This window comes from Pleurodeles waltl, chromosome 4_2 (genome assembly GCF_031143425.1).
Source record: "Pleurodeles waltl isolate 20211129_DDA chromosome 4_2, aPleWal1.hap1.20221129, whole genome shotgun sequence".
In the NCBI taxonomy this organism is placed as follows: Eukaryota; Metazoa; Chordata; class Amphibia; order Caudata; family Salamandridae; genus Pleurodeles; species Pleurodeles waltl.
In genome coordinates this window covers 520,479,850-520,493,101 of record NC_090443.1, presented here as the reverse complement: position 1 = coordinate 520,493,101, position 13,252 = coordinate 520,479,850, and the positions used below count along the sequence as shown (strand labels likewise).

Here is a 13,252-nt window from a genome sequence, read left to right as displayed (position 1 = left end):
ATTTACTTTCTTTCTTTCACAGCACAAACGTCACTTCAGGACAAGCTTCAAGCTTGATTTCTCAGGTGAGTCAGATTTTTCTTACTAGTGCTGCTATGCATTAAACTGGCCTCCAGGGCTGCTGGATTTCTCTTTGAAATATGAGGTACATTTCTTTTTTTCTTGTAAGCACTTTCTTTTTCTCAGTTACTTCACAAGAGATGCACAAACCACCGCTTTTCTTCAGTTTCAGGATCTTCCTTAGACTACCAAGACACAAACATTGTAACAAAGTAGAGGTTACAATGGCAACTGGAGTTCAGCTGGTGAAATCAAAGACACATATTCCAAGATTAAAGTACGTACAAGCAGCAGCCCAGTATGATCTTCTAATGGCAATCTATGTACCCTATGGCCTGGCACACCCAAATACTGTCACTCATAGACCAATGGTGGAATACTTATTAAAACTCTTCAGCAGTGAACCGGGCAGAGGCACACTAACATTAACAAAGAGCCACTCACCACACAGACCGTATACCTTAATTCTGAGAAAAGCCTTCAGCTTTATGCAATAGGACTCCAGAACTAATACGCTCTTCTTCAGAAGAGCATCTAAGCCCTATCAGTATTCCAGGCTCTCTGCCAATGTGTAAAGTGTCCAAACATCCGTTGTATGTCTGATTGTGTTGCAGGCCAAGCTTTGTTCTAATGAACTGGCAGCAGGCACTTTTTATGCCACTAAAGTACCTTGGTTATTGGTCAAAAGCTAATGTACAGTGAGCACGGGTCAGGCAACTCCTTCACCAAAGCTGCCCTGAAGTTGCTCGGTTAATAAATAAATCATAACCACTGTCATCCAGTGACATCAACAATGTCTCCTGTGGTTACACAGATAACAAATGCTATGAGAGAGGCAAGCCTGTCAGCAGTCCCACTGTTGTTTACTGCTTCTGGGACACACTGGACTGCTGTTCACCTACCTTTGAGAACTCTTGTGACCCAGCGCGCCTGCATCTCAGAGGTAACCAAGATGGAACCAATTGGTTGAATGAGTCCAATGAATGCCAGTGTTGGTTTCTCCAGTTCTGGTGGGAAGACTTGCTTGTAGAGCAAAACCTTATCATTACTGGTCTTAACAACCAAATCGTCCAAGAAAGGGAAAGTGAAGAGGAATCCTGTAGAGAAGATAACTATGTCGATGTCTTCTGAGGACCCATCTTCAAAAGTGACTGAGTTTTCTGCAAATTCAGCCACACCTGGTTTCACTGACAGAAAGCCTCTGATTATGCAGAGTGGTAGGTCATCACTCACCAGAGGATCTTTCCATAGAGAGCTAGAGTGGGCAAGAAAAATAGAACAAGATGTTAAAAATATTCAAAGAAAATATAGTTAAGATACAAGAGTTGTATTTCTTTTTTACCCAATGCTGTTGAGAAATAAATTATTGCAAGTGTTTTGAGGATAAAGTAATTGCTTACTGCACCTAGATTATACCATTAAAAAAGAGAAAAAATGGGCATGGTTAAGTATTTCATATGATGATAAACTTTTATATGGAGTCGATTAAGGTCAGATCCTCAGGATTTTTAATCTTTATGTGGAGCCACAGAAACAGGGACTCTCCTTTACACAATGCTTGAAAGATATGCAACTATACATTAAGTATGGATGCCTAAACAGCTCTTTTGCATTAATTGTCTCTCTTAAGATATTCATAACTAAATGAAACTTGAGCAGAATACAGAGAAGGCATTATTTCTCCTCCTGTCTCCTAAACAGTGTCAGGAATCCCCCAGTGACTGGACAAATAAAATACAGACTTGAGTGTTTAACCTAAAACAACAACCATAGAAAAATATTTTTTATGTAAAACTTGACAAACAATTCACTTTAACCTTCATGTGTAAGAGATGACCACAAGCACCAGATTTTGATGAAAACCTCTTTGTAGTTGCAAGTGTTTACTTCTAAAACATGTTGACTATCCAAGCCAGCCCAGAAATGGGTTGACTAAATCTCACATACATCCCTTCAAGGAGGTCCTCCTTACAGCAGGCTGTCTCATTTGGATAACATCAATCGCTAGATCACTACTTTGACTTCGCCTAGAGCATAGGAGTGGCTACAAGGCTGTATGTATTATCCGTAAGACAATTCATCTAACTAAATGGCTATCACATACGCTTCAGATCCTTCTACAAAGAACGCATAGACAACTACACACACAACAGCAAGGAACTCTTTGCCATCATCAAATAACTCACCAAACCCAAATCCTGCACCATCGACCCTCCACACTCCCAAGACCTCTGCAACTCCCTCTCTAACTAATTCCACTGAAAATCCCAGACATACACAACAGTTTCACATCATCAGCACCCACTATCACTACCACCGACACAACCAACACCACAAAACCCTGCTGCACCAACCGACTGAACACCTGGACCCCCACCAACGACGAAGAAATCGGCAAAACCATGAACTCCATCCACTCAGGCTCCCCAACAGACCCTTGCTCCCGCCACATTTTCAACAAGGCCAGCCAAATCATCGCTCCCCAGCTCTGTGCCGTCATCAACAGTTGCTTCGACACCGCAACCTTCCCAGGTATTTGGAAGCACGTCAAAGTCAACGCTCTTTTAAAAAAAAACAAAGCAGACCCTGAAGACCTCACAAACTACCGACCCATTTCGCTTCTCTCCTTCCCCGCAAAAGTCACTGAGAAGACAGTAAATGCACAACTGTCTCGCTTCCTAGAAGAAAACAACATACTCGACGCCTACCAGTCTGGATTCCACAAGAACCACAGCACTGAGACCGCCCTCATCACCTGCACAGATGACCTCAGGACCAGAGTGGACCAGGGCGAGATCGTTGCCCTCATCTTCCTAGACCTCTTTGCAGCTTTTGACACTGTATGCCACCAATCCCTCCGCGCAAGCCTTTTCGATGCCGGAATTCGCCACAAGGCCCTGGACTGGCTCACCTTCTTCCTCTCCGAAAGAACCCAGAGAGTTCCCCTCCCTCCTTTCTGGTCTACAGCCACCAAGATCATCTGTGGGGTCCCTCAAGGATCCTCCGTCAGCCCCACCCTCTTCAACGTCTACATGGCTCCTTTTGCCAACATCCTCCGCCCCCTCGGCATCACCATCATCTCATACATTGACTACACCCAGCTCATCAACTCCCTCACCAGGAACCCAGCCACCGGCAAGATTAACCTGCACACCGGACTCCTCAACATCGCCAAATGGATGACAACAAGCCACCTCAAATTGAACTTAAACAAAACAGAGATCATCATCTTCGGCCCTAACCAGACAGCATGGAATGACTCCTGGTGGCCCACCACCCTCGGACCACCCCCAATACCCGTCACACACGCACGCAACTTTGGCATCGTACTGGACTCATATCTCTCCATGACCCAGCAAATCAAAACCATATCATCCTCCTGCTTCAACACCCTTCGCATGCTACGCAGGACTCTTAAATGCATTCCTTTAGAAACAAGAAGAACAGTCACCCGTGCCCTCATTAGCAGCAGACTGAACTAAGGCAAGGCCCTCTACGCAGGGACCACAGCCAAGCTTCAAAGAAAACTCCAGCGGATCCAGAATGCACCTGCGCACATCTCATCCTCAACCTCCCTCGCCACGAACACATATCCACCCACCTCAGATCCCTACACTGGTTGCCCATCAACAAAAGGATCATTTTCAAAGTCTTCATCCATGCTCACAAAGCCCTCCATGACACTGGACTGGCCTACCTCAATGAACGAGTAAACTTCCACGTACTATCTCGACAGCTCCGCTCCGCAGACCTTGCCTTTGCTACAGTCCCCAGCATCCAACGCACCAAATCCGGTGGCAGATCCTTCTCCCACCTCGCCGCCAAGACCTGGAACTCCCTCCCCACCAACCTACGCAAGACCCAGGACCTCCTAACCTTCAGAAAGCACCTAAAACATGGCTTTTTGAACAGTAAACACCCCCACGTGCCTTGAGACGCTACCAGGTGAGTAGTGCGCTTAAGAAATTATTTGATTGATTAAGATCCGTGCCAGAAACACATGTCAAGGAAGCCGAGCTCTGCTCAAGATGGACATCTAGATTGAGGGAGAAGTGTGTCAAACATGTGGCATCTTCTTCTAGTACACATCAGCCAGACCAAGCCAATCTTTACCTTCAAAAGGATCCGGAAACAAGCATGTTTGACAAGACCTTACTTAAAGCCTTACTTAATGTGCACCCACTGCCGGATTCTGAGCAATGTAAAATGTCTCCTCTGCTAAACGCCTCCTCATCTGCACAGCTATATAGCATATTATCGCTGATTATGTAAATTGCCTTATTTTTTCCTGTGTCACATGACCATTTTGTAAAGCTCTCTAACACCCTCTACGCAGGACCCTGATCCACCATAAATAAAACAAATAAATGAACACATTTTTCTTCTTTTAGTAAAAAACTGATGGATTGGGCACATATAATACCGTACTCTCTGGGGAACTCCATCCTTAAAGAATTAACTAAAACTTCTGAATCTACAGAAGATGATCTCTGACTCTTGAAAAGAGAGCAGAGAGGAGATTCTATGTGGAATGGAGAGTCAACAACAGAAGAATCTGAAAAGGTTAAACTACTCCTCATGAATCACACTCCATAAAACCATTGAGTCACCAAAATGTAGCTCTCTCTCACTACCATGGAGCCATCAAAATGAGCATTTCTTCATTTTGCTACAGTGCCAAACTGGCGCATATGCCACTTAGGCATTGATATACTGGCACAAACTGGCTGAAGCTTGCACCTTATACACTCATCAGCCTGGGTTTGTGGTTGCCAAAAGTTAATCTGGGTTGTGAAAAACATGTACTTCACCTAGTATGCCTCCTTTTTCATGGATAAATATCAGCCATAGGTGCATGCTTAGTGCTTTGATGTAACACAAATTGATGTTCCCCACCCTCTGCAGAATGTAATGAGTGCCCCCCTTGTCTCCCATATCTCGTAGATATTCATTGACCTCTCATAGATATTCATTGCTCTTAGGATGAAAGGGTCCTCCCCAAAGGATTGGAGGCCTTTGGACAGGTTGAGGGCTGCGGGGGCCTCTGTTACGTTCCTGGCTTAGTGGTGCTGGAAAGTTCAAAGGTGGTACTTGAATAATAGTTTGTGTGAAATTATCTGAACTCTTATCAACACATCCTATTATCCCACTATTTGCTTCAAAAACGGAAATATTTTAGATTGGATTAACATGACTAAAATAATTTGGACAGGTTTACATTTAGTAATTGTTGCTTTAAGTTTATATTTCAAAGGTAAGAAATACCAGATTTTAATGATTTTTCTAGTGCTTTGTTTCCTGTCTTTGCATGAAAATACCATCCAGGCAGCTAAGATACTAATCAGGCAGAATCTTTACCTTGTCTAGCGCATACAAACTTTGTGTAGAGTTCCATAATACCTTGTGCTCACCCTGAGATCACTAAGATACAGAGTTTCAGAATTCCTGAGATGACAGGTGCATTGTGACCGTGCACAAGGATTTCCACAACCCACCAGACACACTTTTTTTGTGTATGGAGTATTGTAACATAGAAAAACCCCATTAAAAACTTATATAGTTAGGATAGGTCCTGTCCTGTACTGTTTGTTATCGCTTGACTTTCATTTTTAATGTATTGTGTTTAATCACATGCAAAAACGACAGAAGATGGATGGAGTGCAGAACAAATCAAACATTCACCCCAGTCACAGATCTGATTGGCATATGGATGGATCCAACCTGGGGTGGCATGGTGAGCAAAAATACGATGGATTAAACCCAGATCTTTGTGACTGGGGGTGAATATTTGATTTGCTCTGCATTCTGTCCATCATCTGTTCTTTTTGCATTTGTCGCCCCAAGTTGGAAGGGTATGCCCAGACGTGGGTCCCGTGCTCACTGCGTCACTGGATTCAAGCTAGCCTAGCTGAAGAAGGGTGATACCCTAAAACCGGTCCTAGGATGCTTGTTTCCAGTCCGGGGAGGACCTGGCTTGATGGTTCGGGCTGGACTGTTCCCATGAGGAACAGGGTCAAGACTGATTTGTATATGGCTGGGTCGAACCTGGGGTGGCGTGGTGAGCAAAAAAACGATGAATTAAACCCAGATCTTTGTGACTGGGGGTGAATGTTTGATTTGCTCTGCATTACGTCCATCATCTGTTCTATGTGCTTGTGTTTAATCACATGGCAGTAAGCACCATATGTATGAACACATTTTCCCATAGACATAGAATGGGTAAAACCCTTTGCTGCATCTGGCCCTAAGTGTGGAATTTCATGTTAAATTTATGTCCTTTATCATGCATGTTTTCTCGGCCCTTCTGTGAGTTCATTGTGGTGCCCTAGTGAGAAGATTGATCACTCAAGGTGCCCAAAGTGAAGAAAGTGATATTATCCTGAAAGATGCACAGTCTCGCTATGAGATGAAGGGATGGGTCATATTAGCCTAAAAAACTGGTGAGGTCAACCAGTCAAAAGAGTAATGGTCCATGTAGCATTTTTCAGTGCATTTTGATTATCTGAAAAGATGAAGGTGCAACCTGTAAGAATGAAACATTTACCAATATATTTGAAACTACTTTGCGACATTTATTTCAATAAAATGTATCTCCAAAAGCTGTCATGGAAGTCACAAAGGCAATGCCCATAGTAATGTCACTTCCCTTCAAATCACAGAAAGCAACACAATTTAATTTGTTACAGGTGCTTGTCTAGGTCACTCAAAGTGAAGTCAAGGCTTCCTACAAGCAAAAAGGCTTTTTGGGTCTGGCATTAGCCAAGATCTTTTGATTTTACCAAAATTATATGTATAATAATATACTTACCTAGAGGCGCCGTCTGCCACCTTTATTCTTCCTTTGGTCTGTTGTGTCTTTCACATTTTATGTCACATTATGCCACTGGTTAACTACACTTTGAATGTTTTTATATTGTTCTTTCGCAATGAGCACATCCACACACAAGTTGTTCCCTTCAGTGAAATTGTTTTTGTTTTTACTATGTAATGACTTTAATGTTACCTTTTTATTTAGAGCCTGAGGTGAAATCAGAACCTTTTCGCCAGATGTGAGTACAGCCCACATTTCACACTTATTCAGCACCTGTCTCCTACTAATGCTGTTTTGAATTCCTTTTGAAGTGTACTTTGTTTATCTGACTGCTTGTATTTCACAGCATAACAGATTGTTTCCATTTGAAACTGTTCTGTATTAAGTTATTCTTTTAAATATGCATACAATATGAAAAACAAAATCTTCAACATTATACATGTAAATTAATAAGCAGACAATTCTTCAGAACCTGTTTGGACTCAATTTCCCAACGGTTCTTCAATCAACATTGCTCAGGAAGAAAATCAACCTTTATCATGTTTAATTTGCAGCTCTTGTAACACACTTTTTCATTTCTTTCTTTTTTCTTTCTTTCTTTCTTAGTTCTTTAATTCTATCTTCATTTTATTCTTTATTTATTTCGTAATGTCTTTCTTCCTAGCTCTCATTGTCTCCTGCCATCTTTCTTTCCATCTTGTCATGTTCTTTCTTTCTTTCCTCTTCTTTCATTCCTTCTTTCATGCTATTTTTCTCTCTTACATTCCTTTCTTCTATCTTTTCTTTTTCTTTCTTAATTTCCTTCCTTTCTTACTTCCTTTTTTCTTTCTTTCTTGCCTTTTCTTTCCATCTTTTCTCCTTCCTTCCTTCCTTTCTTCCTTCCTTCCTTCCTTCATTCATTCTTTATTTTGATCTTTTCTCCCTTCCTCCTTCTTTCTCTCTTGCCTTCTTTCTTTCCAAAAATTTCTCCTTCTTTCTTTTCGTCTTTCTACCCATTTTTTACTCCCTTCTTTCCTTCCTTCCTTCCTTCCTTCCTTCCATTCCACTTTGCTGCTTTCGTCCTCTCTTTTTTATCCTTCAATGTTCTTTCTTTCTTTCTTTCTTTCTTTCTTTCTTTCTTTCTTTCTTTCTTTCTTTCTTTCTTTCCTTCCTTCTTTCTTTCTATATTTTAATTTTCTTTCTGTCCTTTATTCCTCTCTTCTCTCCTACCTTCTTTCTTTCCATATTTTCTCCATCCTTCCTCTCTCCCCTTCTGCCTTTTTTGTTTCCATGTTTCCTTCTTCCTTCCTTCTTTCTCTTACCTTCTTTCTTCACATCTTTTCTACTTCCTTCCATCCTTCCTTTCTCACTCTCTTTTGCCTTTTCTTTTTCTTTCCCTCTTTTTAGCTTCCTTTTTTCACTCTTGCCTTGTTTCTTCCCATCTTCTTTCTTTCTTTCAAATTTTTCTCCATCCCACTAAAGAGAGTACTATAGTAAACTGTGCTTTTTTGTGACAAAAAAGTATTTTTACCTTCAGTTAATGTTTTTTTCTATAGACTGACAAACACCCAGCAGCTTCAAAATAGGATTTTACAAAAGCCATGATAAAACAAAACAAGAATTGACAAAAGGCTGACGGACAACTCCAGACATATTACTATTAAAGGTGCCTGTTCTTTCATTTTATTTGTTGACTTTGGTCCTTTCAAAAGGAGTTTGTGTGATCATTTATTTCAAGGCAAAGGATGTGTTGCTTTTTTGTTTTTTCTGTAAAGTCATCTTTACGGAGAGATGATGTTGTGAATTAAAATAAGGTCTTCCTTGAAAGTTTCTCCTTCTCTGTCTTTTTTAGGCTTGATGCCTCCTTACTATTTCCCAATGGAGCTCTGTTTAGAACCACAATGCCTTGATACTTTCATCATCTTTTTCATAATATGTTTCTCTGGTTTAAGCTGGCAATGCTAACAGGTGAATGCTAACACTAATCAGAAAACAGTGTATTATGTCCTTTTCAGAGTAGGTGAAATAAAACTCTTGTAACTCTGGAATATTGGGCCATTAAATTGCAAAAGGCCATAAGAAAGAAACCCTTCTTGGACAAATCTCAAAAGACTCAGAAATTCAGTTCAGACTAGAAAGAGATTTGTGAACTTCGATCTAGAGAGGCAGGATTGGACATGTATCCCATCTGATGTTTTCCTGGAGGACTGAAGCTTTTGGAAAGTTGTTTTTGAAGGTCCTCTTCCCCAGAGTGTACAGCAGGAGGCACAGCAGAGAGAGAGTAAAACCACCTGAGTGCTTGGCTAGTTGTCCATAGCATGGCCTACAGTCCCCACAATGCTAAGTGTAGAAAACGTATCCATCAATGATAAGTGTAGGTCTGTATTGCTGAATATGTACACAGGGCACACACTGGTGATGCATAATTTTGGTTACACCATCATGCATTACAGATGTGACATACTAATGTAATTGACAGTACTTACATTGTGTGTCTTAATGTTACTAATGTAAAGTGGAGCATCCAAACCATATTACTAAAGGTACATTCACAGTAGAAGATTAGAAGTTCATATACATGTGTGTTCTAATGTTTGATTTTAACATGTTGAATTGTAGTACTCATACACATTTATATTCATGTATTATACTTATGGTTCTATGATGTAACAGCATATAATCATGTTTCATTCATAAGTCTTGTTTTCATTTATAATTGCAACATGCACTTATAATCATGTATTTCAAATGTGCAGTGAATGTTTTATTAAATAGGCATAACCAAAGGCCTGAAACGTTTGGTTTCTTGTGTTCAACCTTCAACGTGGAGTTTTGCTTGCATTGCAATATTTTTCCTTTGCAGGTGCGTCAGTGCAAGTCTACAGGTAATGAAAAGCATATTGTGTGTTGAAGATATTTGGGTACAGGAGGATACTTTAGCAATGACAAGGACCACTAACAAACTGAGTTGAAAAGAACTCCTGTTTGTGTGCCATTCACTAGGAAACATTCAAGGTCATCCTGATGTTCGATTAGTGGGATGAGAATTTGAGGAGAGTTGCCAGTTTCAACTGTGCAAAGAAGATGGACAACTTTTGATCTTGGTGACATGGATTTTTGAAGGTTCAGTGAGTTTAATTGGTATTCTCTCATTAGAGGAGGGCAGATTCCATTGAAACTTGGAGGGATACAGATCCCTCTACCCTCATTCCTTTGTGTAGCTTTATGCTATGCATCACCTCCCTTATCAGAACTTCTACTGAGGTTTCAGTAACACTGACACTTTCCTATATTTCCTAAGACTTAGTGAGGATTTCTCTTTAGTTTAGTTTAGGGTACTGAGGTTAACTTAGTTTCTCCTATAATTAGGCAAGAGGACTGTAACTTGTATACAGATTTAGGGCCATATGTATGAAAAATGGAGCTTGCGAATCATTAATAGCGATTTTTAAGAAATCGCTGATTTCCGAGTCGCAATTGGCCATGTAACAAATTTGCGATACGGAAATAGCGTTTTCTTAAAAAACGCTATTTGTGGTTTGCGAGGCCCATTTACCAAATCGCAATTTGCATTATCGCAAATTGCGGGTTTTTTTTGCGATTCAGTAAAAAATCGCAAATTGCGAGAAAGTTCGAAAATGCACACCCGGAGGAGCCTGATGACATCACAAGCAGGAAATGAGTCATCCCAGGCAGTTTCAGGTGCCACACCCAAACCAGCATCCTGAGAGAGACCAGTCCAGCCACACAGAGCAGACTCAGAAAGAGCAATAACACCTGAGCCAGGATGGACACCCCAAGCCAAGCACAGGAGAAGGCTGAAAGGAAGCGCATGCTGAAATTCAGCGAACAGGAGCTTGAGGTACTAACTGAGGAGGTGGGGAGGAGCCATGGCAGCCTGTTTGGAAAAAGCTCACTCCAGGTACCTGAGAGTGAAAAGAGGAGACTATGGCTGGACATAGAGTCCAAAATCTGCACCACTGGAGTGGCACAGCGCTCCATCAAAGAGATAAAAAAAAGGTGGTACGACCTACGGTCCAGTGCAAAGGAGAGGGTGGCAAGGAGACAGGTGGCGGTCCACCAACAGAGGCACCATCAACACCATTGGAGGACCTAGTGGAGTCCACACTCCTCCCTGAAGCTGTGACTGGGGTCACAGACATCGACACCTCCGGCACACCGAGTACCGGCCAAGGTAGGTGCAATATTGTATATGTCTATGCACAAAAGCCCCTTAGGAATTAGCATGTAATGTGAAACACTGTGTGAAGTAGTCCAGCCCACATCTTAGAAGCAGCACTACAATGCATTATGGGAGTGGCAGTCCACAACCTAGAACAGAAAGTAGCAAAACAAGGTAATTAAGTATAGTGACACCCAAAGTAACACAACACACCGTGTAGAGCAGTACCTGTACCTTTATTGCCACTGTCTGACAGATAATGTAACATATATAACTGACATGATGCATATTGTTGTTGCAGGTGGGCCAGGCCCAGCAGCCACACATTCTGCATGTGTAGGAGAGACAGACACCCATCTGCCCACAGATTCCAACACCAGTGGATCTCTCCACATGTCGACTGTCCGACGCAGGCCCAGGGCACTGCCACTGCCAGAGCTCAGCAATGACTCTGATGAGCAGCAGGAAGGGCCAAGCACACCATCAGCACCACACAGGCGCAGACAGATTCCGGAGGGCAGGTGTCAGCCAACCACAGCACCACGCAGGATTGCGACGGAGTCCCGGGCACAACAGCATGAGGCAGGTGAGGGTCCCTCCTTATTCGGGGGCCTTGAAGCTGCTATGTTGCAGCGCCTGCAAAATAAGCGGATCCTTTGTTTAGACCGAAACCTGCGCAAACACAACCGCAACATGATGGGCCTGCATCGCCAACTTGACGCACTCAATAGTAATATTGTACAGCTGCAGGAGGGAATGGTGCAGGCTTCACAGGACACCAGGGACTTAACAAGTGCTGTTCGTGAACTGAGCCAGGAGATGCGCCATGAGAGGGTGAGCCAGCGCAGACAGGAGCGCAAATTCCGTACAATGTTTGGCAGCTACTGCCGGTCCTCTAACAGGATTGCAAATTCGACTGCATTGATTGCCCGTCGCGCAGTGGCTGCGCAAGTGGAGGCTGCACATAGCAGCAGGGACGTTGTCCATGGACTTGTTCAGATCACAAATGTGATCGAACACATCATGGGACCACGATCAGCCACTCCAAGTGAGCTAGCACTAGGGGACACTGAGGACAGTTCCAGCCTCAGCAGTGTTGCCATACCAGCAGCAGACACCAGACGGCGCAGTGCCAGGCACAGCACTGCCACTGAAGGTGACAATAGAGGTGCCAGTGACGTAACTGGGCCCCCGAGTGGTGTGCGTGGTAGAAACAAATGACTCTTGCTGCCATTAGACTGCTGTTGCCACTATGAAGAAATAGTGCATAACTCTGGTTATTTGTTGTTTTGCGTTTGTCAAATCACCTGTTTCTTTTATCACTCACTCGTACATTACCTGACGTACGGTAATACATTTATTTCACTACAGGTACAGTTGTCAGTGGATTTGTGTCATTAATACTCACGTCTGAAATGGTTGTGTGTGATATCGGCACGCCTTTGCCTTCCCTCTGCTGCACTGGTCCTGTCTGCTGGCTGTAGAGGTGGGATGGGATTGTCATCCTCATCTGATTCAGTATCACTGATTTCTACAGGTATGCCCCTGGTTGTAGCTATATTGTGCAAGATTGCACAAGTAGCCACTATTCTACATGTTGTCTCTGGACTGTACTGTAGTGCCCCTCCACTTTTGTGGAGGCACCGGAAGCGACTCTTCAGCAGTCCAAATGTGTGCCCCACCACGTTGTGGGTTGCCCTGTGTGCTGCATTTTATCTCCGTTCAGCTGGTGTTGTAGGATTGAGGTAGGGCATCATCATGTAGGTGCGCACTGCGTAGGCACTGTCACCTGGAAGGGACAGAGGGTGTGATGAGTAACTGAGCCATCTGACATGGGTACCTTCTATGCACCAGTGTACCGAGTGGCATTACCTGAGAGATATCCTTCACCAAACTCCCCAGCTAGCAGTTTTGTGTGAATGCCGCTGTGGCGAAAGATGTACGAATCAAGTGTGCTCCCTGGGTGCCTGGCCACAAGATCAGTTATGATATAGGAGGCATTGCATATCACCTGAATATTCATGGAATGTTGGTATTTACAGTTTCGGTACACATACTCTGTGTCTGATGGTGAACATATTGCCACATGTGTGCCATCTATGGCACCTAGGACGTGGGGGAACAGTGCTATCTGGTAAAACTCTATTTTTGTCAGCTGTATTTCCTGTGGGGTGTGGGGGAATCTGATGTACTGTTGTAGTTTGCTCAGCATGGCGTTG

General features: G+C 42.9%; 1 protein-coding gene across 5 annotated transcripts in view; it reads right to left on the bottom strand.

Annotated features, from left to right (window-relative positions):
* LOC138293040 (flavin-containing monooxygenase 1-like) overlaps positions 1-13,252 on the bottom strand; it is a 378,358-nt gene that overhangs the window by 51,485 nt on the left and 313,621 nt on the right. For all 5 annotated transcript variants that reach the window (XM_069232027.1, XM_069232025.1, XM_069232028.1 and 2 more), the window contains one exon: positions 963-1,315. In XM_069232027.1, the coding sequence (XP_069088128.1) occupies positions 963-1,315 (353 nt within the window). The remainder of the gene's footprint in view (positions 1-962; positions 1,316-13,252) is intronic.